General features: G+C 39.3%; 2 protein-coding genes across 2 annotated transcripts; one reads left to right on the top strand and one right to left on the bottom strand.

The window, feature by feature from the left end:
• Window positions 1–55: 55 nt before the first annotated feature.
• Window positions 56–17,463, top strand: Got2 (glutamate oxaloacetate transaminase 2). Its single transcript, XM_074086050.1, has 9 exons — window positions 56–307; window positions 4,160–4,316; window positions 5,453–5,596; window positions 6,977–7,183; window positions 10,479–10,574; window positions 11,605–11,755; window positions 13,251–13,425; window positions 14,315–14,465; window positions 17,126–17,463. The coding sequence occupies exons 1-9, from the start codon at window positions 222–224 to the stop codon at window positions 17,246–17,248; spliced, it is 1,290 nt and encodes a 429-aa protein (XP_073942151.1). The 5' UTR covers window positions 56–221; the 3' UTR covers window positions 17,249–17,463.
• Window positions 17,464–20,554: 3,091 nt separating this feature from the next.
• Window positions 20,555–26,118, bottom strand: LOC141426120 (uncharacterized). Its single transcript, XM_074084980.1, has 6 exons — window positions 25,901–26,118; window positions 25,584–25,758; window positions 23,357–23,660; window positions 22,976–23,144; window positions 20,986–22,866; window positions 20,555–20,907 (listed from the first exon to the last, which is right to left on the bottom strand). The coding sequence occupies exons 1-6, from the start codon at window positions 25,959–25,961 to the stop codon at window positions 20,555–20,557; spliced, it is 2,943 nt and encodes a 980-aa protein (XP_073941081.1). The 5' UTR covers window positions 25,962–26,118.
• Between the last annotated feature and the right edge of the window lie 1,504 nt (window positions 26,119–27,622).

The raw sequence follows: 27,622 nt of genomic DNA, 5'->3' as shown, positions 1-27,622 counted from the left end.
AACTGTGGAAGAACTTAAATGCGGTTGCAATTACTTGGGGGAATAAAATTGAGGCGGTCCACCCCACTTACCGTATGTTATTTCTGCATTTCGCTCCGCCCGCAGTTTTTAGGGTACCCTATTTTTGCCACGGCCACGGCTGATAAATAGTAGTGCCGGCCGAACCAGTTGCTGGAGATTTATTACAGTGTCGGTCCACGTGCCCTACGGACGCCGCAAAAATGGCTCACGCGTTAAAGAAATTATCCGTGCAAGTGCTTAAAAACAATAATGTTGAAGCCATCGGCGCCGTTGCGGCGAGGAGCAGGTAATACACCCCATGCCGGCATTTAGTGGTTATTTACGTAACATTAATTAGCTGTTTTAATTTTAATCCGTGTTGATTGCGATTAATAACGATTTCTAGCTATTCCATAGGCTTTAATTCTAAACATGACGAATGTCGGGTGTTTACAGAAACATCATTCCTGTTTGGAATAATTCTTATAAGAATGGTGGTGGTATGATAACATACTTCAAGGTTTACATTTTAAATGAAAACTGTTTTATTCGTTCATCATGTCAGCCGAAAGACGTCCACTGTTGGACATAGGCCTCCCCAAAGGCTCGCCACAAAGCTCAAGGGTTTTATTTGTTCGTTCTTCTTCTTCTTTAACCTTGATCTACCCAATGCTGAGTAAAGGTCTCTTCCATTTTAGACCATTCTGTGCGGTCCTGAGTTTTCCGCATCCAGTCCTTCCCAGCCGCTCGCACCAAATCGTCCGTCCATCTTGCTGGCTGCCTCCCCACATTCCTGCCCCTTCTTTCATCGAACCTAAGGCAAATATGGCCTGCCCACTTCCACTTCCTAGAGCAGGGTTTCTCAAACTTATGGCTCCACGTACCCCTGTTAAAGTTTCTAGACAACAGCGAACCCCTACCTCCCCCCAAAGAAAGTAATAAAACTGGCTGTTGGAGAAACTTAAGTTTTCATTTCAATCATCATGATAATATAATGTATATTATTTATTTCAAGAAAAGGTAACAAATATAGGTAAGAATCGTCTTGTCAACGAAAATAGGTACAAACTGAAACAAACAACAACAAATATCAAAGAAATAAGTAACAAATTTGGAGTTGAAATAAAAAATACATAAAGACTCCAAAAACAAATCTTAATCATCCTGCCAGTCTTGCAGCCACCATCACGTAAACCTCGTCGCGAACCCCCTACCATCGAATAGCGAACCCCTAGGGGTTCGCGTACCCCACTTTGAGAAACCCTGTCCTAGAGGATATGGTTTTAGCTATGTCAGTTAGTCCCGTTCTCTTGCATATTTCGGTGTTCCGGACATGATTGCATAGAGAAATCCCCAACATAGCTCTTCCCATAGCCCTTTGGGAGACTTGTAGTCGATGGACGAGCTGGCGAGTCAACGTCCAACTCTCGGCTCCATAAACCATTATGAGCAGTACGCACTGTTCGAATGTGCGGCGCTTGAGGTTTAAAGGCACTCATTTGTCCCTGAACACGTTGGAAAGTGCCGAAAGATCCCAACTGGATACGTTGCTTTATTTCACGTTCCTGTCTGCTCCTCTCGAGACTTATAACTTGACCCAAATAGATGTATTCGGCAACACTGTCAATCCATTGACCGTGCATGGTCACATACTCAGCCTCGGCATTGCAGCACATAATTTTTGTTTTTTGGCTGTTCATTTTTAGACCATCATTTTTATGCGTTAGCTAAACTTTATTCTGTGACTGTTAAGAAAACCTGTTAAATAAGCAATCCTAAATAAAAGCATTACAAAAGGCTTTAGTTTATTTGCAGACTAAATATTTTTACTTTTGAATCCAATAAGAAAATATGAAATGTAAAACCATCACACTGGGGTTAATTCTTTTAAATGTATTTCTAAGATTAACACAACCCACACCCTATAGATCAGTGTTATTGTAAGTTGGTGTTATCTCTAAGTCAATGTTGTAATACAATTTAGATAATCAGATAAAGTCCAACCAGTGCGGGAAGCATTATCTCTGTTCATTGCGCAGCAGACATGCTTGCTACCCTGTATTTACTTGCTTGGCAGCAATATGAGTAGAGAAAAGTAGCAGTGTCAAAAAACAAACTGCTAGCTTATCTAACTTCTAGTTACCTACGTTATAATCTTAGAATATAAAAATTAAATTCATTTTTATTATGTGAACAAAACTACACTTTGATGCACAATGAGTAGTACATTTGGATTTTTCTTTTGTTAAGAAAAAATTAACAGATACTTTTTTGCTGTTTTGTCCTATCAATATGTTTGGGTCAATCTGATTACCAGGGCCCTGTTTCTCAAAGCATATTAGTCTAAGAATATAAATTATATGAGAAAATGAGACAAAACATTAGTATTATTAGACTTTATGCAAAAAAAAAAACAGGTTGCTTCGAGAAACTGGGCCCGGAAGTAGATGGAATTCAACTTGTGACATTTAAATGAAATTGACAAATATCTGAGCGACAGGTTAGGTTTAAAATTTGAAACAGTTATTTGGTCTCATTGGGCTATATTTTAGCGAATAACCTAACCAACAAAAAGTTGAAACTTCATTTCAGTATCTCAAAAACGGCTTAACCGATTTTGATAAAACCATCGCTAAAAACCTACTTAAATAAAAGAAAAACTGCATTCAAATCGGTCTCCCCGTTTAAGAGCTACGGTGCCACAGACTGACACACAGATACTTTTAACCGATCTTTTTGCGTTTGGTATAAAAAATTAATTGAACCCTAGTCAAGGACCACGCACAGGACTTATCACTTTAACACACGAGTAGAGGGCCACACGTTGATAACCTACGTCCGCGCAGACGAAGTCGCGGGCGTGATAAGTCCTGTTATTTTATGAGTGAAAATCACGAAAGTTTAAGACGTTAAGGCATAGTAAAAGAGAACAAAGTAGGTTCACTACGAACAAAAGTACATCGCGCGGCTTAAATGTGTGCGCGCCGGTTGGCGCCGGTACGCACGCACTAGCCGCACGCACACATTGATAATTTAAGAAGGATTAAGTTTTCTTTAGTCAAGGCTGCGCTGCCGTTGCCGTACGTTTTGATTTTAGCTCGTCGTCTTGCGCTTGAGATGATCACCTTTTACGTTCGCGTACTCGTACTTACATTTTTTTTATTAGGTATAGTTATAATTAGTAGTATAAATAAGTTTAGTGTGATAGTTTTGTGCAAGTATACATAAAAAAGTAATAGATACCTACCTACCTATAAAAATATAGCTATAGTATTATGTGTAGGAAACATGAGTAGTAGGTATGTACACAGTCGCCATCACCACTTCGGCGAATTTATAAATAATATTTTTAAATTTAGTATAATAATAATAATAGAGCGGCAAAGAATCTGATTTCCCTAGGCACAGATATTAGACAATTTTAAGCTAACTTTCATACTAAAATTATTTGCCGGTAGGTAATTAATTAATTTAAAATAGACATCGACAACCCTAAGCGTCCTCGCCGGAGTAGGCAGTTAAGTCTCCTAAAGGGTCGGAGTGTGCATACTTGTTCTCTTTTACTATGGTTAAGGGGTCTATCCAGCATTGGACAAAATAGAAGGCTCATGCAGGCTATGTTCCAGTCTCAATCCCTAGGCTTGTTGTGGAGAGCCACCCGGGCCCATTTGGCATAGTCTGACTGAATATATGCATATATTATGGGCCCCGAGTCCGAATTTTTTATTTTTTTTAATATATTCTTTATTTTAGTTTGAATAGAACTTTTTGTTTATGTACAAAATACACTACATTCTCAGTTTTATTTTTTTATAATGGTTATGAGCCCATAAAAAATGGAAACTTCACTTTACTTTTGAAGTATCTAATATATTTTTAATTGACAGTGGAACCCTCTCCCCCCCTCCTTCAGATCCCATTCCTTCTGTCCTGTGCTACCCATCCGTAACATGTTGGTATGTTTCTTTTTCTTAACATATTTTTAAACCATTCAACAAAATGCATAGTAGAAAAAATTATCATCCATAAATTTAATATTGTAGACCTAGAACCTTCTCTACTCCTTCCATTAAAACGAAATCTCATTTGTATACTTTTAAACTAAATTTCTTCTGTCTGCATTCATGTAACTATGTTTAATTTTGCGTAACCTCTTCAGCCATTGGTGGGGACAAGTGAAGATGGGTCCCCCTGATGTTATTCTCGGAATCACGGAGGCATTTAAGAGGGACCAAGACCCGAAGAAGGTTAACCTTGGGGTCGGTGCCTACCGCGACGACGAGGGCAAACCTTTCGTGCTGCCTTCAGTCAGAAAGGTGAGTTGTTTCTAAAAATTTCGTGTATTCCAGTATTGTCTGACCAAAGCTATATTCATCATTGGTTTTTTGGAGTCTTTTTGTATTTTTTATTTCAACTCTAAATTTGTTACTTTTACGGGTATCCCGTGAAACCATATCGAAAATACAAACTGAGACAGCAGCAGCTGCTGGTCCAGCAGTGGTGTAGGGGTTATAGCACGCAGCACGGATTGCTGAGGACCTGGGTTCGATTCCCAGTGCTGGTGTCTTTTTCTGGTTTTTCTGTGCATCCATGTCTCAGTTTTTATTTTCGATAAAGCTATATTCAATCAAGATAGCAACCTTGGGTACCATAGCTTAGTAGAACTATTAGTTAGCTGGTGTTAGGTACTAATAGGGTTGCCAACCATACTAAATATATAGTATTGTACTATATTTCGGGTCTGCGTACTATATACTGTTGAAGAAATATATAGTACGTAAAAATACTATATTTTCAACACCAAAACCTAACAAATAAATCCTTATTTTAAAAAAACCGCGCCAATTCCGAACTCCGAACGTCTATAATCCTTTGCCTTGGTTCTGAACTTGTCAATGTCGAATTGAATTGACTACATCAAAATAAATAAGTAACAAATATATCTTTGTCTATTTTTAATTCTTCCATAAAATACTATATTTTTAGAAGTGTATTATATTTTTATAGCTTATTTTGAAAAATACTATATTTTGCCGAAGAAATCTTGGCAACCCTAGGTACTAGCTTGGCTCCACCTAGGTCAGTGTTTTTTAAACTGTGTACCTTTAAAATACTCTCACTTTTATTGTGTATGATTATTCAATGTTTGTATTATCAACATAGGATAATAGGTACAAATAACTGTAAGTGGAGGTAGGCAGGGGGTCGCCAAATATTTTTCAAACCAAGGAAGTCGCGTCCAGAAAAAGTTTGAAAAACACTGACCTAGATTATAGTTAGGGCCCAATTCACTACTCATTGTTAATTACGTGACAAATGAATGTGATGCCATGTTTATTCGGACAAAATAAACAAAGGAGGCAACACAGATATCATACGATACAGATACTAAACAATGACTTCTGTTCGTCTGATATCCAAACAATTTCGCTGATGCATTGCAATCGCCCAGGCCGAAGAGATCCTACACAGCCGCCACCTGAACCACGAGTATGCGCCGATATCCGGGGAGGCGGCTTACACCGAGGCCGTCGCCAAGCTCGCGTTTGGCGACAACAGCCCCATCTTCAGCGACAAGTCTTACTGCACAGTACAGGTCAGTATCATGTTTTTAAACAACCTCACCCTCAACCTCAATAAACAAGTCCTATTTACTAAAGTAGAAAATTCGACCCACGAATAATACTTAGGTACATTATTATTGCTATCGTTCTAACACTTTTTTTTATAGCTTATACTGTGGCCCACTGCTGGGCAAACGCCGCCACTTTCTCCTTCTGAAGTTACTAAATATAAAAAAATACTTACTAAGAAGAAAAAAATGCGTTTTTACAACTGACTACGCGACCTTATCGGTTCAAGTTATAAAATTCCATTCGATCCAGCTCATACCAATATTATAAATGCGAAAGTAGGTAGCTCTGTCTGTCTGCTAGCTTCCTCTTTACAGCAAAGCCGCTGCAACAAACTTAACAAAATTTGCCAAGTATATGATTACTCTGAATGTTGAGCATAAAAATAGGCTATTTTTCAAACGAACTCGTTCGTCTATTGCTTACTTTTCAGCCTCTACATTAATGTACTATTTTTATGCTTGTCCTGCCCCACACAAAACTGCGAATTCGCATCGCATCGCAAAAAATCAGCGAGCTCGCAGGACGCATCGCAAAAACTTCCGATCTGATTCGCATCGCGCATTCCTGCTAATTCCTGCGATATGATATATATTAGTATGGTGACCTGCACTAACGCTTTGCCGCACGAAATCGCATCGCAACAAATCGCATCGTTAGTTTCTGCGATGCGGCGTCGCATCGCATCGCATCGCAGTTTTGTGTGGGAGCCCTAAACTAGATGTTCCGTGGGATAGTGGTTAACAAAGTAATACGCAGATTAGTCGCGGGCAACAGCCAGTGTATAATAATCGCGAAAACAACAGAAAATAATAAGACCGACAAGATAACAAGCGCAAACAAGGGCGGATCCAGGGGGGTCAGGGAGGGTCATGCCCCCCTGGACCCTAGCCTGGGCTGGGTCTACGACAGCAGTAGATATATTTCTAAACTCAATGATTTTAATAAAAAATATTTTTGCGTCAGAAGAGGAGACTTGATTTGTTATTTGATTAATGTGTATTTTACAACAACTAAGTTTCAATTCTTAATTTGCGCAAAAATAACTAGAACCTTATCATATAGCACAACTGACAAATAAAAATTATGAGTGTAGAGTTAGAAATATTAGTAGAATTACTGACTTAGCAAAACACACGAATATCTTTTAAAATAATGAAGGTATTCAAAGATAAATGCAATCAACTAAACTAAAATTAAAAAATATTTTTGGGGCGTCTGATATTTTCAGTTATTTAATTAACACCTTGTATATTCTAACCATCCCTCAAACGGACCGAACGATATATTCATTGATATAGCCATCGCCTGAATCAATCAGCTAACCATCCTTTGTGTTCCAGACCCTGTCAGGCACCGGCGCCCTCCGGCTCGGCCTCGAATTCATCTCCAAGTACTATGGCAAGGACAAAGTGGTGTACCTGCCTGATCCCACATGGGGCAACCACCCGCAAATCTGCAACCAACTGGGCATACAGCACAAGAAATACCGGTACTTTGACCCCAAGACCATTGGCTTCGATCTGCAGGGCGCCCTTGAAGATATTAACGTAAGTGCATAGATAACGCAGGCTGTTGAGACTTCAGCTAACGCACAGGTGGTCAAGGGCAAAAGTCTACTTCTGTTTATATATTCTATCTTACAACAATATATTCGCCGAACCGGTGCGTTTATTGGCGAACGAATACTGTACGGTATTCTACGTACTGAGTTTATGTGTACAATCAAAGAAACTGAATTGCATACCAGAGTGAAACCTTTGTGCTATTGTCATGCTGACATTCTCTGCCTAAGTTGACAAAAGATTCCACCCTGATACACAATTCCGTTTCCTTGACTATACAGATAAGCCCGCACCGTACACGATTGCCAATAAGGTGCAATCCTGAATACACGGCTAACTGTGGGCTGTGGTCAATGTAATGTTGTGCATGGTATAAACAATTTATTAGCTATTTTCCCAAAATCTATTCTCAATCAAATCGATCTTTTTCTATATATTTTTTTGTCTGTTCATGATTCCAAGCTTCATATTTTAAGTAGTTTTTACGAAATAGCTATTTGCCTGTGTAAATTTTACACTGCAAAAGAGACTGTAAAAAATTATTGAATCTAAAGTGCCGCAAACTTTGAACTGCATGCTCCAAAGTGACGTCCGCCCTTTTTTAATCGTTTTTTTGTAAACTATGTCCAGTACAGGATAGCAACAAAGAATCGAAGCAACATCCTACACTAAGTTCAAGTTCAGTTAGGTTTTTTAGAGTAAATTTTTAAAATTTCACTATTGGTATTCTACCCGACTTCTTACTTCTGACGTATTTCATTTATGACGCGGCTTGACGCAGCATCATTCTGCTCAATAAAATAATACACATTAAACTTTACATATCGTTTTTTAGCTTGAATAATAAATAAGACCGCTTCAATCCAGATATGATATAGATAAGAGAGCACGAGCACCATTCGTGGCGGCTACGTGACAAGTTCAAGAATTGATAGAGGGTTGCGCATCACCATGTCACACCATAATTTGGCACTGTCACTATCCTGATAAAGTTATGTCACAGATAAAGAATTAGGTGTAATCATAATCATAGTAACAGATAAGTTTTAATAAGGAATCAAGAAATCGCTTAACAATAGGTGACCCGTCCGCTCGTTTGTCTGTTATTACATTTAAAAAAAAAATACACTATGACGCTTTTTTTTGACGCAAAATAAGTTCTTATTTAAAAAAAAGGTACAAGCTTTTTTACCGTATTTTTTATTGACTATTGCATGTTCATCCAAACTACATAATATCAATGCGAAATTTCAAGCCAATAAGATACTGGAAGTCGGCGAAATTAGTAAGATTTTAAGACAGCTTATTTAATTACATACGAACGCAAGTAAAGTAAAAATTCATAAAAAAATATGAATTTGAGTGACGCCTCTAGAGAGGCCCAATATTTAGACTAGCACTCAAGAAAATAATGATATTAAGGGGCCGTTTTACCATCCATTGATTAGTGCTAACCGACGTTTAAATGTGATGCCGTCTCCGTCTATTCGAACAAAACAAATAGAGACGGCATCACACCTAACCGCCAGTTAACACTAATCAATGGATGGTGAAACAGCCCCTAAATGGGTTAAATAAAATTAGCATTATGTTTTGGAAACTAAATACGAAAACATCCGGTTAATTATGGCGCCACAGTGGCCTTATTGTGTAACAAACTCAGAATCACAATAAAAAGGTTTTCACGGCGGTGAAATATCGCTAGATGGCGTTAGTATCGTGAGGTCCGTTTGACGTTTGCTCGTGATTTTTCGCCTGTGTGAAAACCCTCATGCACCGCTTCTTTCTGACAAACGGTGTAGGATGAGGGTAGAAAGAGACGGTGAAAGCGTGCGATCGCAAGCAATACGGCCTCTGGTCAGTGTATTTGGTGCTGATTGCCGGCTTTTACAAGCACAAAGAAATGACTCCTAATAACATGATTGTGGTACTTAACCACAGGTCAAAACTAGGTTTCAATGGTATACTTCAGACTAGCTCTCTGCCCGCGACTTCGTCCGCTTTGCATTAATTTTTCGCGTGAAACAGAGTAATAAATAATAATTCCAGTATAAAAGTAGCGTATACAATATGTCCTTTTTACCTAAATCAGCCAAGCGGATTACGTACGTTGTGTTTCCACCAGACATGTGTAAAGATGACCTAAAATCCATGCGTTTCAAAGTCTAATAGATTTTTACAGGATGATTGATTGAACGGAGAACCTAACCTTGGTGCGTTGTTATGTACTTTAAGAAAGTGTGTCACGCGCATACACTGATCTAATTGCACTAAAACAGTCACATGCATGTATAACATGAGATAAATATTATATTTCAACACTAAAACTAAATACAAAAAACATACAGTCGAATTGAGAACCTTCTTTTTTTGATGTCGGTTAAGGATAGCTTCAAAAATTAGTTTCGTGGGTAAAAAATCACAAACCATTGAATACATATCCCACTTATCCATACTAATATTATAAATGCGAAAGTGTGTGTGTGTTTGTATGTTTGTTCGTCTTTCGCATCGAAACGGAGCGACGGATCAACGTGATTTTTGGCATAGAGATAGTTTATGGGCCAGAGAGTGACGTGGGCTACTTTTTATCCCGGAAAAATGCACAGTTTCCGAGGGAACAGCGCGCGATAACCGAATTCAACGCGGGCGAAGCCGCGGGCAAAAGCTAGTTATATTATAAACCCGAAAGTTTGTATGGATGTGTGTATGCATGGATGTTTGTTACTCTTTCACGCAAAAATTATCAATGGATTTTATGAAACTACAATAATAAAGCACAACAGAATAACACATTGGCTACTTTTATCACAAAGGATCGGTATAAAATCTCATCATCATCATCCCAGCCTATATATGTCCCACTGCAGGGCACAGGCCTCCTCTCAGAATGAGAGGGCTTGGGCACTAGTTCCCACGCGGGCCCAGTGTTGATTGGGAACTTCACACACACCGTTGAATTGCTTCGCAGGTTTGTGCAGGTTTCCTCACGATGTTTTTCCTTCACCGTAAAGCTCGTGGTAAATTTCAAATGTAACTCCGCACATGACTTTCGAAAAACTCAGTGGTGCGAGCCGGGGTTTGAACCCACAATCCTCTGCTTGAGAGGCCATAGGTCAAACCACTCGGCCATCACGGCTAAAATCTCATGTAATTTTTAAAAAATCCCACGGGAATTAGTAAAATGCCTGCTGTTGTCTCTAATGGTTTACAATACTAGTATGATAATAATTTGACGAAGGTACTGCAATAACATAATCAAAGATTGCGTCTTTTCCAGAAAATTCCCGAAGGTTCGATCATCATGCTGCACGCATGCGCACACAACCCCACCGGCGTGGACCCCAAACAGGCGGAATGGAAACAGCTCTCTGAGGTACCACTTAAGTATTACTCACTCAAGATATTTGAGATACCGTCATATAGTGAACAATAATGATTATAGGTAGCTTAAACCGTATTATGTCCAATGGAATTGTGGTATAACAGATTACAGCTTTAAACCTATCCAATTAGGTGCATATATTCCAAGGATGGTTAGAATTTTGTTTACAACTTATAAAGTATGGAAAAATTGACATTAGGTATAGCATACTTATGTGTGTTTATACCAGTACCTACAGTCATAATTGTTTGAAAACAATAATAAACCCATTCTTTTATCTTACTATTAGCTCTAAACATTCCATGAATCTGTTGCTGCGTACCGCTAATAGTAAGATAAAAGATGAATTTATTATGACTTCGAAACGACATAATCTGTTTAAGGTATATTGTAGTGTTTACGGATGGATGTATTAATAAAAAGAAGGTACAGGAATGGGAATTGTCATTTTTCAGAATTCCTAAAGATATTGATAGGGAAGAAGCCATTTTCTTGTATTTAATAACCATCATATAGTTAAACACTCTGTAAGTGTCGTAGGTGCATAATGAGAACAAGATTGTTAGGTATAAGCATTTTAGGGCGTCTAAATGAATAAAGTACTTGTAGGTACCTACTTAACCAGGTATTGAATAGATTTTCGTATTGTTCACAATTAAAGTCGATTCCTTTTTGATCGAATACCGTTTAATTCACCTAAAAGTAAACACTTTGGTCCCATACAGAAACATTCTGTTACAACAGCGTGCAACGGCAAGGGGCGCGGCGGCCGGTCGTTCTCTTTACTTCTCTAATTTCCCAAGTCCCTGCCTAGTATTTCGTATTAGTTTCGTATTTTGTAGTTATATTATTGTAAGGGGCTGTTTCACCATCCTTTGATTAGTGTTAACTGGCGGTTAGGTGTGATGCTATCTCTATTTGTTTTGTTCGAATAGACGGAGACGGCATCACATTTAACCGTCGGTTAACACTAATCAATGGATGGTGAAACAGCCCCTAAATATTGTATCGTGTCCGCCAGGTCGTAAAGAAGCGCAAGCTGCTCCCTTTCTTCGACATGGCGTACCAGGGCTTCGCGACGGGCGACGTCGACGGCGACTCCTTCGCCGTGCGGCTGTTCGTGTCCGAGGGACACCAGGTCATGCTGGCGCAGAGCTTCGCCAAAAACATGGGTAAGTGGCTTCTCTAATTTAACGCCGATAACTTGTTTCCCAAATGTTTCCCGATTTTAACTGTATTTCAGGATTGTTATAAAACAAAGCTAACCTTACCTGTAGATTTGCACAGAATAAACTTGAAATCAGTGGCGTAGCTAGGTAAACAAAGGCCCTGGGGCAAAAAATAAACTAGGGCCCCAACTAAACTATTTAAAATCGTTTGTTCCGTATTCGTCGTGTTCCTAATTCGACGTACTCCGCAGATTTCTCATTTATAGTTTGTAAGTCAGAGTCCGAGGGGCCCCCTGAGCTTAGCTGCGCCACTGCTTGAAATTTATCTTGGATAGTTTACAGTTTTAGAAAAAAATCGTTCGTCCTTATGAATCTGTTGGGAAATAAATCATTTGCGAACAGCCAGGATCCCGAGTGAGTGACGACTTTCCAATGAGGTGGAATTCTGAGCAAAACAGCCTGCGTACTGTATTAATGACGCAGCGACAGAGCGGTAATTTATACGGCTGTTCTAACCCTTAATAAGGCAGAGGCGATTTAGCGACCACATGCATTGACTTTAAAATTCAACCTTATTGCTTTAGTAATAAGTTACAATATGCATTGTATTGAAAATACTACTAGCTTTAAAAACATCCTTTGCTAGGTATGTATTCGATAGCTGCTTTTGATTCTGTGATAGTTGTTCCAATAAATGGAGCCTTATAAAGGGTTAAACTGTAATGGATATATTCAAAATCATGACCAGCTTAAATTTTTACAGTAACGGTGGGTTCCGAAAGTTTTAGTTTTACTCCTTTTTAGTTTTTTAAGCAGTTGGGTTTTCTTGGTTATTTAATATGTACTTTTTGATGTTTCTGTGACAAGGGTTTTGTTTTGTTTCTTCTCTTGGAACTATGTAAAAGTGTTATGATTGTAGGGGCAAAGTTTATCTTTAGCCATAACATTCTCAGAGGTGACTAAAGTTATCTATCATAGCTCCATGGCAAAAACCATCATTAAAGTTGGATAATTTTAATTGACAATGGTATTTTTTAGTGACGTAAACAACATTTACATTTTTTAGATAAGATAACAAGGTCAACGTAAACAGCTCGATATGTCATATACAATTTGTGATTTTATTAACTTATGAATGGAAATGTGGGTTGCTTAGCAATAATTTGACCCCCCCCCCCCTTAAGATGTGTGCTTTTATATGTTATGTTTTTAAAGGAAGTACAAAATACTTATATCTAAACAGCTCTGTCATACGCAGTTTGTTGGCAGAAAGTGAAAATCTCTCATTCACTAAATGAAGCCACATACTAACTACAGATAATTATAAAACATTCGAACCTTAACGGTAAAATTTGGACACGTTTTAAATGAAACATTTAAGGAAACTATTTAAAATTTATAGGTATTAACACATAAGTAACATATTCCTCGCAACACATCCTCGCACGTGCTTGGTGGCAATTTAATAGTAGGTTTTGATTTCGTACAAATCTTGCAGGCTTGTACGGCGAGCGCGCCGGCGCTCTGTCCTTCATGTGCGGCGACTCGCAGACCGCTGCCAACATGATGTCTCAGCTGAAGATCCAAGTGCGCACGATGTACTCCAACCCGCCGCTATACGGCGCCCGCATCGTGCAGGAAATACTGACCACGCCCGACCTCCGCCAGCAGTGGTGAGTGAGCCTAAGGGCCTTATCACACTGCTCCGCACATCGCAGCTGCGACCCGAGCTGCGGTTTTCAACTTTGTACTGTAGAATCTTGATTTGGACACAAAAACCGCATGGTGTAACACACTGGCTCCATCTCTCCGTGCGGAGGTGCAAATCGCACGACGGTGCGCACTCCCGGTCGACGATGCGGACATTAAGCGCCATAGAAATCAACATAAGAAACAGATAAAATGCGGTTCGTCGTGCACCGCAGTTCTGGATGGAGATGCGGAGAAAATCCGTACGGTGGTGCGTCGTCGCCGCACGCCAATTCGTCGCTCCGCACTCCGCAAAGGGATGCGGCGGCAGTGTGTCAACCGCCCAATACATGTAAAGTCGAAGTCTAAAATATGCTTACACTTTACTTACTGTCTTTGTTACTTCATGTTTGAACTGTTGTATAAGACACATATAGCAAGGATTCCCAAAGTGATCGACATCGTGCTGTGACCGCGCCTGAATAAGGGTTCCGTAATCTCAAATACTGTGCCGTGGTGGTCTAGTAGTTTGATCTATGGCCTCTCGAGCAGAGGATCGTGGGTTCAAACCCGGGCTCGCATCGCACCTCTTATGTTTTTCGAAATTCATGTGCGAAATTGCATTTGAAATTTACTACGAACTTCACGGTGGAGGAAAACATCTTGAGGAAATCTGCACAAACCTACAAAACAATTCAATAGTAGTAATTAGGACTCAATGGTGTGCGCGCGCGTGCGTGCGTGCGTGCGTGCGTGCGTGCGTGCGTGCGTGTGTGTGAAGTTCCCAACTGAACTGGGCCCGCCCAGCTCAAGTCGTCAGTAGTCGCACGTAGATGATGATGAATCTCAAATACTGTTCATAACTGTATCCAGGTTGAAGGATGTCAAGCTGATGGCTGACCGCATCATCACGATGCGCTCGGAGCTGCGCAAGGGGCTGGAGGGTGCCGGCAGCAAGCTGCCCTGGCAACACATCACCGACCAGATCGGCATGTTCTGCTTCACCGGACTCAAACCTGACCAGGTAACGCACCAGGCGCAGTAGGGTGATTCCAGCGTTTTTACCGGTCGGTTAAACGTCCATCAGCGAGATGGACAGATACTGAGGCCGTATTGCCTAACGTCTCTGACGCTCGCGATCGTTATCAAAAGCCGCGGGTTCATGGTGACGCAGGGTGCTTCCACCCGAAGCAATTGTAATTCTATGAACTCTTTGTCCAACAGAGTACGTCTTACGACTGATATGATGATGGTGAAATGTCATTACCATCCCACACTTATTAGCACAACGGAAGACAAGTCGCAAGAATTTTGATCACGCTAGATTTTTGGTCCTTGACAGAAGCTCTAAAGTTCAAAATCGGGGTTTGCCAGCGAGCCATGGAGCGCAGCATGCTAGGTTTAAAACTCGTCGATCGGATCCGGAACACCGCCCTGCGCTCAATGACCCAAATCACTGATGTAGGTCGATCGGTGTCTAAGCTTAAGTGGGACTGGGCTGGCCATGTTTGCCGCATGCCAGACGAGCTTTGGGCAAGATAACCACCGAGTGTATGCCCACCAACTCGAAAAGGCGACCTGGCAGACCTAGGCGGCGATGGCGGATGAACTGGACTTCTTCTTGAAGGACTGGCCCTTGTATGCAGGGGACAGAGAGCAGTGGAAGTATTGGGGGAGGCCTTTGCTCAGCAGTGGGACAGAATAGGCTAACAATAATAATAATAATAATAATAGATTTAGCATCGGTATTGTCTTTAGTTTGCATAAAAATGTAACCCTGAACATTTCTTTTAATAATAATTGCCGAAATGGTAACGAAAAAAACACTCCGCGAAAATGCTGAATGTTTACTCAGAACCTACGAAAAAAATAATAAGTCAGGTCAGGAAGCGTAACTCAGAACAAATTCCACACAAAAAGTGGCCATACCTAAAACCAAAACGGCTTATGATTCAAATACGAATCAATTTCAAGGTTACAAATAAACGTGCTTGTTGATTGGTTAAAATTCAGAAACATAGCAGGGATTGGTTGGCTCGCATGATGCAATGTCAGATTCACAAGCTACATATACAATTGGCATTCAGACGGATCACTTCTTACATCTAACATTTCAATGACATGTCATGTATTGATAATGACAGCCTGTTTTTCAAGCGACTTAAAGGAAAAGGATGAGGTTATCAATTGGGTTGTTTTTTTTTTGGCTGTTACCTCAGAACTCCGTCATTTATTAACAAAAAAAAATTCGTTTGTCTATGAATACCTCTAATTAAGTACCAGGATCCGATGATTGGATCCTAAGGAAATCGAGGGAACTCTTCAAATATTGTAGGGACCTATGGTAATTTGGATATATTTAGTAGTAACTCGTGCATTTGCTCTTGAACATTATCATTTGATAAAATGGAACTAATAATAAATACAAGTGAACCACATACAGGGGACCACAGTTGACCACCGCAGTTAGGTACTTTACTACTCAATAACAAGTATTTCACAGGTTTAATTACAATTATTTTAATACTTACAGTTGTTAAGCAATTCATGCTCCTCGTAATGCATCAACCACGTATGAAACGGGTGGTGAAGCACCAGGTTTCTTAAATAATTAACGTCTCTGCATCGGAAAAATCTTTCGTAGAAGGTGATGAGCAGTTGACATTAAACTACTTATTGTATCTTATATTATTCACACTAAAAATCGTGAAAAATATAAAGACCGTTTGTACCTATTGTGTACTATTAGTTATTCTGTGCTATTGTCTCGGCGATACAGGAAAGAAGAAAGTATGAAGAGGGGTGAGGAAACTGTCATTTACATTATGTGAGCCATAGACAACAGACGTGATTTTGCATAATACTGACCATCTCCAACTGATAATGTATTTGAACATTTTTGAATATAAATCTAATTTTACGACTACTTAGTAGTGGAAAGTGATCCCTGGACATTTTAATTTTGCATTGTTCCTGCACCACTTTATAACACACGTTGGCATGATAATTAAGAGCTGTTCACAATCAAAAATGCGAAAATTTGACGTGAGCTCACTTAAATTGCAAAATAAATGACAGTCAAAATTAAATGACGCGCAGCGCAGCGCACCTTAGCGCAGGAAACACTTAGGACAGATTTTTATAACGCAGTTACAATTCCTGACTTATTATTTGTTCGTAGCTCAGAACTTCAGAATGCATAATGTCAAACAGTTCTGGTTTGTAACTGGAAACGCTAACTTGTGCAAGGTCCGCCCGTATTGCTACCACCATCTTGCTCGCTAATCCTGCCGTGAAGCAGCAGTGCTTGCATTGTTGTGTTTCGGCGTGGAGAGTAAGACAGCCGGTGAAATTACTGGCACGTGAGGTATCCCATCTTAGGCCTCTAGGTTGGCAGCGCGTCTGCAATACCCCTGGTGTTGCAGATGTTTATAGGCGGTGGTGATCTCTTACCATCAGGAGACCCACTTGCTCGTTTGCCTTCCAGTCGTATAAAAAAAAAAAAAACTGTATTTATTTTCAGTCACCTTGAAATGACAATATTTATAACTATGTAACTCTGTTAAAAACTCCCTTATTTTGTCATACGGATAAGTTTCGTTATGACCGAAAAGCGAAATCTTTATACATAAAAAGTATTCTATTTCGCATTAAGTTTTAATCTAAATTTGTTTCGATTTTTAGGTCGAGCGCCTGGCTAAGGAGTTCCACATATACCTGACGAAGGACGGGCGCATCTCAGTGGCCGGTCTGTTCTCCAAGAACGTACACTACGTCGCCGAAGCCATGCACAAAGTGTCATCTTAACTCAAAAAACCCATGCATATCGAATCGACTTTACTGCCCGCGAAAGAGGTTAATATTATACTAACTTCAAATTTGTACCGACAGAACACAGTATTTATTTTGTCATTTTGCATATTATTTTTGAAACTTTTTAATACTTCAGTGTAAGAGATTGTGATTTATGACATTTATTTTAGTTTTATTTGTAATTGTTAAATATATATAAAACAATTTTATATAGAATTTTATTTTGTCCTCTACTAATTTAAAACGACGGTTATGATTAAAAATTTATTGTTAAAATAAGTAGATAAAATAAACTTGATGCCAAAAACACAGAATTGTATTAACAAGTTGCAGTGATTCTACGACGAGAATTAAAATATATGCGAGATATTTACAGCTGACAAACAAATGAACGACTTATTCTAGAGTTTAAAAACGGATGCAGGTCAATCGTTAACATTGTAATTTAAAATGCATACAAAACGCGAATCTTATACCTCCTACACTTACATTAAGTGTTATTCCTTTTAGGAAATTGCTTATTTTATCATATAATTTTGGGAACACTATTTTATCCACAATTTTATTGTTTTATCAACAGCAATCTTAATCATATTCACCTGCATCAACATCGAAAAGTTGATGTGAATCTAGTCACAAAACTATGGCTATGTCAGTTTACTGTAGGACTTACGCACATACACGTCCATAAAATGCGGCTTTCATACAATTAATTATTATGTTACAAATACACAAATACATACTACGGGTTGACATAGTCAATGATATTTCTTTACTAAAGATATTTTATGTACAAATTGTCATTTAATAAAGTACTTTCTAATCATGGCACTATTTCTTCAGAATGTCGATTCATTCGGGTGAAATTTAGAAATATGTACCTTTCTCGTCATGTTCAACGAGACAATCTGATGCCCCGTTAGAATTCAAATCCCGACCAGGCGGACACACAGTTACGTGCTAACTTAGAAACTACATTTTATATAAGTAATTGAGTGGCCATTTTTATAAGTAGACTAAACAGAGACAACATACTTTATGTACAAAAATTTTGGATACCTTATCCTATATTGGTCTACAATATATTTTAACTACTTAAGCTTGAGTTTACATAGTTAGCTGACTTCAGACGACGGCTACGGACGGCGTAGCGAACAATATAGCGTTCATCTAAACGTACTTCATTGCACTGATAGCACAGTGGACTATAAAGAGATGTATCCACTTTTCCACCTCATTACAACATAATAAGGTGAAAAAATAATACATCTTTTTGTAATCGACTGTACAAGAGGACATAAAAAAACATTCACTTAAGTTACTGATATTTTGAAAATTGTCTTAAGATCTCGAAAGATTCTATGTGGCTTACGTTTCCTTGACATAGAACCATTTTGCACCAATACCCTGCACAAATATAGCTAGAGTATAAAATAATGTTACGTATTTACATTACAACAATATAAATTATTTAGTGTTAGTAGAGTTGCCTGATACAAATATCACTCGCCGTTTGAAATCAGCCGTGTGACAATGATAATAAATAGTAAGGGTATTCATAATTTAGCTGTTGTATTTAAGACTATGAAATAAAACAAAACATAACAAACTCATAAATACCATCTGTGTAAACATAACACACCTACAACAGAATTCGTTTTGGAACTGACTGAAGGGAAGCTGAAAGGTCGATAAAAAAAAGATTTATTCATAAAATATTTAGCTTAAAATTACAAATTAAAGAACCTACGATTTGTGCGATAAGACAGGTTAAAATATAGACCAGGGCCCGATTGCATAACAAATTACAAGCTAATAGTATTAGCGATTTTGTATTGAAATTCACTAATACTGTTTGCTTGTAATTTGTTTTGCAATCGGGCCCAGATAGTGGTTTAAGTCGAAAATTGTAGCGAAAACAATTGACACGAATTTGGCAAAGGTTTGTTTTTATTAAGATTTCTAAATTGTAACTACATGGATTTGTCCAAACAAGTATTATTCCGGGAGACAATAGGTGTAGGTAATATTCCAACAGATCTTGCTCAGACAGCAGAATACCATGCAAGTTCTGTTTTCTTCACATCATAATATATTTGCATTTTCTGTGGAACATACAACTATCGTCGTTTATAAACGACGATTTTACCCATTTTCAGTATTCAGAAGACGTGAGATTTTCGACATATTTTTCAAACAAATGAACACATTTATCACGTGATCACAATTAATTCCGTACCCAGTAAAAATATGCCAAAATACAGCTCTATAGATACAATTTATTAGCCAGCCAATTCAATACCTATTAATCAAATTTTTATATCGATTTTATTGCTCTCAGATATTGCTTTTATTCCTACTGGATCAGCCAGATAGCAGATATGTGGAAGAAAGAGAAGGAAAGAAGAAGAGTTCATACTGAATGAAACAAAAGTGGTACAATCAACGCACTTGCCGAAAGTATCTGGATTCAGTGCATGTAGTAATTCATAAAAAACAACCATTATCGAATCAGAGAAATCAGAGGAAATCGAAGAAAAAAAGTAGGAATAATTCGTAGTTTTCTTTTGGCTAATATGTTAAAAATGTTTGAGAATATAGCAACTATTTAAATCTCCTTTAAATATTTATACTGTTGGGTGAATATTCTCAGTAGGTTAGTTGAACCGTGACCTCATTTACACATGCACGTAGGTAAATAAGGTTTCGAGACAATTGTACATGTTAATAATTCCATGCAGTAATTTTACACATAAATTGTACAGAATGGAGTTGTATACTACATTATGTTTATTTTTAATATTACACATAAGTTTACATAGTTTACTTCAAACGACTTGAAATATTATGCTTGAATGTAGGACAGTTTGCCAGATCCGCACAGAGCGAGTAACCTCGTCGAGGCAGCTGCATCCGAAAGGATTTCGATTGGTACACAGGATAAAAAAAGTCAAACCAAAATTTGCTGCTTCACGTGACGGCTCGCTCAGTGTAGTGTATTAGGCTGTTGTCATAATCCGAAAATACTGTTGAACGTAAGGATAATCGAGAACGAAACGATTTCATATGAAACTACAAAGTAGTACTGAAACTAGATCGCTTCTGCTGTAAAACCAGACATCTTCGATGTTAGCCTCTTTATTCGAAGACGTAATACATTGTCACAACACCGGGCGAACTGATTTCAAAGGAATAAATTATAAAGCCGTACAAAGATTACGCCTCGTCTGTCATCACTTCACACTTCACATTAAATGTCCGCGTCAGTCTCGACTGGATTCTTATTTGATCACTGTTTGTCTAGAGGCGAGTGAGTCTCGGGGGAGGGCGGGGAGGGGGCGCGCGCTCGTCGTCACCGGCCATGATGTTTTCGTCGAGGTACCCGAAGGCGTCGAGGTTGATGTCTGCGGAGCTGATGGCGGTGCTGTAGACGTCGATGCGCTTGTGCCGCGAGCGCGCCTCCGCCACCTTCTCTGACAGTTTCTCTTTGGCCTCCGTGAGCGCGTCGCACTCCGCGGGGTTCTTCTCGGCCGGCTTCGACTTGAGCGCGAACGACGAGTCGTTGCTCGACGAGCCCTCGTCCTGCAGCTGGCTGAGCAGCGTCCGCGTCGCTATCGACATGGCGCCCGAGCCGTACAGCTCGCTTCTCTCACCTAAAAATAAATAAAAATAAATTTAAATCGACCAGTGAGCGGCGCGGCGAGACTCGACTCTTTCATCTGATATCTTACCGCCGGGTGTCGCCCGCTGCGTCGCCTGCGCGTGCTTCGCCTCGGGCTTCTCGTCGTGGGCCATGTACTCGCCGTCGCTGTCGCTGGACATGCCGAGGTCGAGGTGCAGCGAGTTGAGCTTGTCCTCTTGGTCCTTGCCTTTCCTCGAGACGGTGTCCAGCTCCATCTCCCAGTCGGTGACGCTGGACGAGTCTTTAACGCCGTCCGAGTCCTTCGTGAGGGACTTGGCGTCGTCGTCCTTGTCCATGGCGGGCAGGCCGGGGTCGCCGATGTCGGCGCTGCGCTCGCCGGCCGCCGGCGCGTCGAAGAGCACCGGCGTGTCTTGCGTGATGGCCTGGTGCTTTTTGCTCTCGTCGGGCAGCCGCCCCGGGTTCCCGCTCCGGCTGTCCAGTATCTCCGACATGGTGGTGGTCCGCCCGGGTTGATCGTTATTCAGTTCGAGAACTATCACGTTGCCCGGACACTTGCCGGCCTCGACCTGATCCGGCTTCGCGGCTTGCAGGTGCTGATTGACGTTCTTCCCCATTATTATTTTAGTCATGTCGTTACCGTTTTTCGTGAAAGATAGAGATTTGCCTATCGTCGCGCCCTTCTGCACGACGATGACGCTGCCCTTGGCGCTCGCGGGGCGGACGATCGGGTTGGGCATCTTGGTGGCGGTGACGGGCGTGAGACCCTTGACCGGGACGATATCGGCCAAGTTGGCGGTCTTTATGGTCTCAGCAGCGAGGACGCGCGGCGCCGGCGCCGGCGCGCTGACCACGCTCGCGGGCTTCGATACGACCGTTACGGCGGGCGACCTGGACACGTGCGTGAGCGATTGCGAACTGACCGGGACCAGTTTCATTCCGGTCGGAATACCTTTAAAATGTATAAGCGGCAACTGCACCTCCGACCCCGCTTTCGTTCTCGCCTTGGCGGGAAGGACGACCATCTTTTGGCCCGGTTTCTGATTTAACACGAACGTCTTCGCCGACACTTTCAGATCCGTCGCCGGGATGCCCTTCGGCGTGAAGGTCTCAGGGCGCGGCGAGACGCTGGCAGCGGACGGCGTTGCCTCCTTGCTCGGCGTCCTCATCGCGGATGAAGTGATTATGATTTTGGAGTTCAAATTTTTGTGTTCGGACTGCGGCTTGGACACGATGATCATCTTGTCGGGGAGCGGAGCGGAAGCGGGAGCGGGGGCGGGCGGCGGCCGCGGCCCGGAGCCGATCACTTTTGTAGTGACGACCTTGCCGGGCGCGTTCAGCGCCTTCTGAGTGGAGCCCGGCGCTACGACCACCTGCCGATTCGAGAGGACTTTGATGCCCGATTCGTTGGGTTTCTGTAGTATTTTCATTTCGGACATTTGTACTTTTTTGTCGGTAGGCTGGTCCGGCCGCCTACCTTTGACGAGGACGTGATGGGGGTGCCTGGCGTGCTTGGGGAGGGGCGGGACGGTCGTGTGCGGCGGCGCGCCGGGGTCGTCGGGGCTGCTGGGCGCGCGCAACTCGTGCGGCACGGCGGCCGGCTGCGCCAGCAGCTGCAGCGTCGGCGACTCCGTGACCATACCGGGGGACGACAGCACTTTAGGCTTCATATCGTCCATATAGTTCGGCTTGGTCTTTCCGCCCAGTATAGACTGCGTATAGCTCGCCTGGAAAGACCCCGGCGGGCCCGCGTATTCGATCTGCGTCCCCGGGTTGAACTGCTTCCCTGGCGACTCAGGAACTTCTTGTGTTTTTTTCATTTGGGACTTCGAGAGGACGATTTGAGCGGCGTTCTTGTTTTGCCGGTGTGACCTGTGCTTGTGCGACCGCGGTTGGTGCGGTTGACTTGATTTACTTGTTGACACTTTGCTGACTTGGTTGTATGAATGCTTCGACTGTCCTGATGATTTACCTGTGAGCAAAATATGGAATGTTAAAGATGGTTTCTATATTTTGAAAAAGTCTTAATCATCTGATCATATAAATTTAAATAATGTTTTTATGTAAAATAAGCAACTTACTTGTGGCGGGTTGTGTATATTTGGAATATATCTGTGATAGGTTGAGGTGTTTCTGATTGGTGTTTACAGGGATGTTCCTCATGTTTTTGGTTGGTAGGGTGCATTCGTCTGGTATTGAACCACCTTCCGGTATTTTTCTTTTACGATTTATAAGTTCAGTTTCCCAGAGCTGGAAAAAAGTTGATAATTCAATAAATCACATACTTGATTAAAGTTGTTGTAATGGCATGAATACAGACACTTACAGTTCTAGGAGATTAATGAAGTGATTTATTCTTTATTGTATTGAGGCATAAAAGTAAGTGGAACAAAAATATAATGTAAACTTCTAGTTAATTTTTATTATGAAATGATAAATATCTTAAAAAATTGTTTACATACTTTGGACGTTTGATCTTCCATTGCCACAGGAGGATATAGCATCTCTTCCATCATATCATTTGATGGCAACACACTTTCTGCGGTCTCTCCTTCGGGATCCGGTAACTCTTCTTCACTGGACTTTGGAGCAATCAGTTTTTCGGCTTCTAAATTTTTAAGGATTTCTTTATTTTCTTCTTTGATGGCCTCAGCAGTTTTATCCGCAATCTCTGTGTAAGCTGTCTGAGGGATTCCTCGAGGCATTAAGGGCACTCTTCTTCTGCCTTCGCTGATCCATCCTAAGCCTGTATTTGGACCTGTTAAACTGAAAAAGGGATTTAATTTGTTAGAACTATTGAGTGGTTTTATTGGTGATTTTTTCAAGAAATAGTGCAAAACAGTAGCAAATAATATTATTTTATTTAAATTAATACTAGGGGGATGTTTGAACCAGGTATGAGGCAGGGAGGAGGGTTTTAGACTAGGGCTTTTTATTATTATCTGCCATCAGTTGCAATACTATAATATAAGGTGCATGTTGACTAGAGTTTTATGACAAAGCATGTCACAGATGATGGTTTATAAATATAATACAAGGTTTAATTTATTGACGAGGCCTGTTCAGTTTTGACGTTTTTTTCATACACTCAGTATTGCATCACAAAACTTGACTCAGAAAATTGTGTATGAAAAAAATAAATATATTTTGAAAGAAAAGGGTACACTTTCTTTTGAAAATGCCCATTAGAGTCCTGTTCCTGTACCAGTTTTGACGAAGCTTATCAATATTAGAAAAACATCAGTACATATCCCGAGTATGGTATACCACATAGATATTAGATAACAGCCTATGATGCACTGAACTCTGTTTTATTTTTTGTTGTTTGCTAAGTTTAAAATTATTGGATAATTAATTTATTTTAAGTCATTCCTTTTTTTTATGCTCAGTAGTAAACATTAATAATGATTTGCCTAGCAAACCTTCAGATATGAAACTACATAATATAAGTTAAGATTAATTCTGTTGTGCTCAAGCTAAAAGGTGGCTAAGTGACAAAATCAAGTTATAATATAGAGACAAAAACAGTATTTTTTTATATCAATGCTAGTTGATCCCTACAAATCATTGAGATATATATCAATTATCATCAAATTAAAAAAAATATTCCGTGTTTTGCAACTCCATTAATTTTAACTTGGGATCTTCCAAAAACGAGCCCACTCCTTCAGGTCGGCAACACATCTGTAACTCAACTTATGTTATAGGTGTCCATGGGCTGCGGTGATTGCTTTCCATCAAGTGGCCCGCCAGCTTGCTTGCTCACTACCATATAACAAAAAAACTCAAAACCTTTTAGCTTGAGCATGGTAGAATTGATGTCCTTGTTATAAGGCAGAAATATTAGACAAACAAGACAGACTGAAAAAAAAAGTTCATAAATTGTGTTTTCTTTTCTTAGTTATAATAAACTATGTGAATAATCTTAATGTAAACAATTTAATTAGTAGATAGGCAGCTTGATAAGTTTCAAGCTATCACAGTGATTTTTGATTGCAAGTATTGCATAAACACTACATAACATGGTAGATTCACTTTCAACAAAAAAAATATGAAAAACTATGTAAATAAATCAAAAACTTCACTGTTGCTTTTATAACCTGCAAAAAAAATATTTTCTTTACATTCCAATTAAATTTAATACATACAGATTTTAATTTGAGATAATTCAAAATATGTAGGGGAAAACATTCATTATATAGTTCATTATAGATATTAAGTATGATTAATTTTCTAGAATAGCTAAATAATGTTACATATTAATCCAAAAAACAATGTGTTTCAGTCTTACTAATTGTTATGTACCAAATAAGAACTTTTTGAATATTAAAAAAAAATGACATTTCAAATTAGGTTACCTGTCAGATTACAAATACTAATTATTACATGAAATTGCATGAAACCCCTTAAGGATTCATTATAATTGTTAAGCCAGTACCACTATCTACTGTTAAAAGTGTCAAGAACCTAAATATCTATGAGGCCAAGACACCCACAAAGCCTAGAATTAATTCCAATAAAACCAAGTTTTCTTCTAAGCAAATTGCTCAAAATGCATCATTTCCGCTGAATATGCTCACTACGCCAATAAGGTTCATGGTAACTTTAACTCTCAGCCATCTTTGATACTACCCATAGGTGTGTAAAAATAAACTAAAAAGCTAAAACAAACATCAAATATCAACTTACTGATGTGCAATTGTAGCCAATAGCTCGTCATTAGAAACGCGCCGCGCCTCCGCGCTGTGACGATCACTGCTAATATGCAAAACGGCGCGCAGTTCCTCAAGCAACTTTTTTCTGTTGTCTTCCAATGCTCCTTGTGCTCTGAACACACTGATCATATTCGCGTAGGCTTCTAATTCTGAAAACAAAGGAATATCCTATTAAACGTTTCATCATTTCCAAGTAAATCTAGCATTATAACAGCTTGAACCATACGCTCACAGTCAAAGAAAATGTTAGGAGGGAAAACGAATGCCATTTATAAGACTAAAAATATATACCAAGTCTACGAAGCGTTCGACGACATTCGTCGTGCGTTAAGTTTAGAAGCATGGGCCACATTTTCAGGCCGTTTTATTAGACATCAATAATGCACAGTTTGATTATAATATTATGACCATATTTCAGAAAATTATCAATTGGCAAATATCCATACTGTTTACTTCACTTCAAACGACAATTTCGTTCATTTTGACACTTCACTCGAGTAGATGCGAAATAATAACGGATGGCTTGCATCTTGTCTGTGGTATTTAGGAATACCAGCTTTGATTCTCATTATCCACTAATTACCTCAACCATTTCTCGTTTCGAGGCTTCAAAAATGAAACCTTATTATAAAATCCATACTGTCTCTCTGTTTGATTATTTGTTGAAACTATTTTCTAGAATTCACATACGGATGATTAAACTAAGGTGTAAAAAAAGATGAGTGTTTAAGTTTAAAAAAGGAGACACTGTGTCAGGGTTATTATTTGATTTTGAATTTGACGATTGAATGGCATTAGCGAGAAAAAACTCGCGCGTTATCGACCCCAAATACTATGAACACCTATCCCTGAGTGTAGGTCTGAACCTAAAAAGCGAAAAGAACGATGAAACGCTTGACCATCGACTAAAAGACCTTTTGTTGGAAAAAGCGTTTTATTCGGTAAATGAATTCATAAATTTGAATTTATTTTTTTATTGTTTACGTTGTTATTATTATTTCTTTTTTTTTCCTATTGGGTACCTATTATTTCTTGTTTTTATTTTATTGTATAAACATTGAAATTTAAATTGTTTACATATCCTTGACATTTTGGCCATTATTCTTTTTTAATGTTAATTTCAATGTCTTATTTTAATTGTTTTCATTCACATAATGACATGCTTAGAATTTCACTTATTTATGACGTTGACTGTACAATACGACTATAAAAAATAGAAAGTGAATGAGCGTAATTAAATTAGTTAACTGTACTTGTTACTGTAATAATCTTGACGTAAAATGTTCGGATGTAGAAACAAGATTAGATTAGAATAAGAAGAGAATTCCTCGTTCGAAGTTAGATATCTAGCTACTACAATCCTTTTTAAATAGCATGGGTACGGTGACACATGTCATTGAGCAATTAAAGGGTTGTGAAAATATAAATTCGAATAGATTTTTTGCAATATTCGATTAAATATGCTAAGGGTATGTAATCGATTTTATTAGTGATAGTTTATATTTTTAACTAGTTTTTGCCTGCGATTTAATCCACGTAGCAAGTGTTTTTGCTTGTCTATCGAGATCTCGTAAACCGTATGGTCTTTTTTGGCACCATATTAAAAATAATAACAGTAAAAAAAAATAACAAAAATAGTATTATCAAACTTGAATAACAAAGTAACAGTTCAAAACATCAAACAATACGAAACACTCCAAAAAAAGAAGCCTTCACTCTCGTACTAATTGACAGATGACACGAGTCAAACGATTTGACAAGATGGTTCAATTCATTCGGTCGATAGGCAAAGTCACGCTCTATTGTATGTAATTGAGTTCCGTTTTACACGATGAAAGTTGATGAGACTAAAATTTATCTTTTTAGTTTTATATATAACAATAATAAACTTATTTTTAAGTGATTTGTGTTAATTATCATTTATTATTAAGAAATATTTTAAGTTATGGAGATTTTTTTGTTCTTTTGGGTTTCTAGTGTATTTTTTTGTGGAAAGTATTGTTCTGAAACATT

This window comes from Choristoneura fumiferana, chromosome 3, assembly GCF_025370935.1.
Source record: "Choristoneura fumiferana chromosome 3, NRCan_CFum_1, whole genome shotgun sequence".
Classification (NCBI taxonomy): Eukaryota; Metazoa; Arthropoda; class Insecta; order Lepidoptera; family Tortricidae; genus Choristoneura; species Choristoneura fumiferana.
The sequence above is the reverse complement of the archived record's forward strand: the minus strand, read 5'-3'. Positions and strand labels throughout refer to the sequence as shown.

Excerpts from the sequence above, each read along its gene's own strand:
- Got2 (XM_074086050.1), top strand. The coding sequence starts at position 222 with ATGGCTCACGCGTTAAAGAAATTATCCGTGCAAGTGCTTAAAAACAAT. Across the intron at positions 5,597-6,976 it reads AGTCTTACTGCACAGTACAG|ACCCTGTCAGGCACCGGCGC; the intron begins GTCAGTATCATG and ends TTTGTGTTCCAG. Across the intron at positions 14,466-17,125 it reads CCGGACTCAAACCTGACCAG|GTCGAGCGCCTGGCTAAGGA; the intron begins GTAACGCACCAG and ends TTCGATTTTTAG.
- LOC141426120 (XM_074084980.1), bottom strand. The coding sequence starts at position 25,961 with ATGTGGCCCATGCTTCTAAACTTAACGCACGACGAATGTCGTCGAACG. Across the intron at positions 23,145-23,356 it reads TGGAAGATCAAACGTCCAAA|CTCTGGGAAACTGAACTTAT; the intron begins GTATGTAAACAA and ends ACTTTTTTCCAG. Across the intron at positions 20,908-20,985 it reads GCAGCGGGCGACACCCGGCG|GTGAGAGAAGCGAGCTGTAC; the intron begins GTAAGATATCAG and ends ATTTATTTTTAG.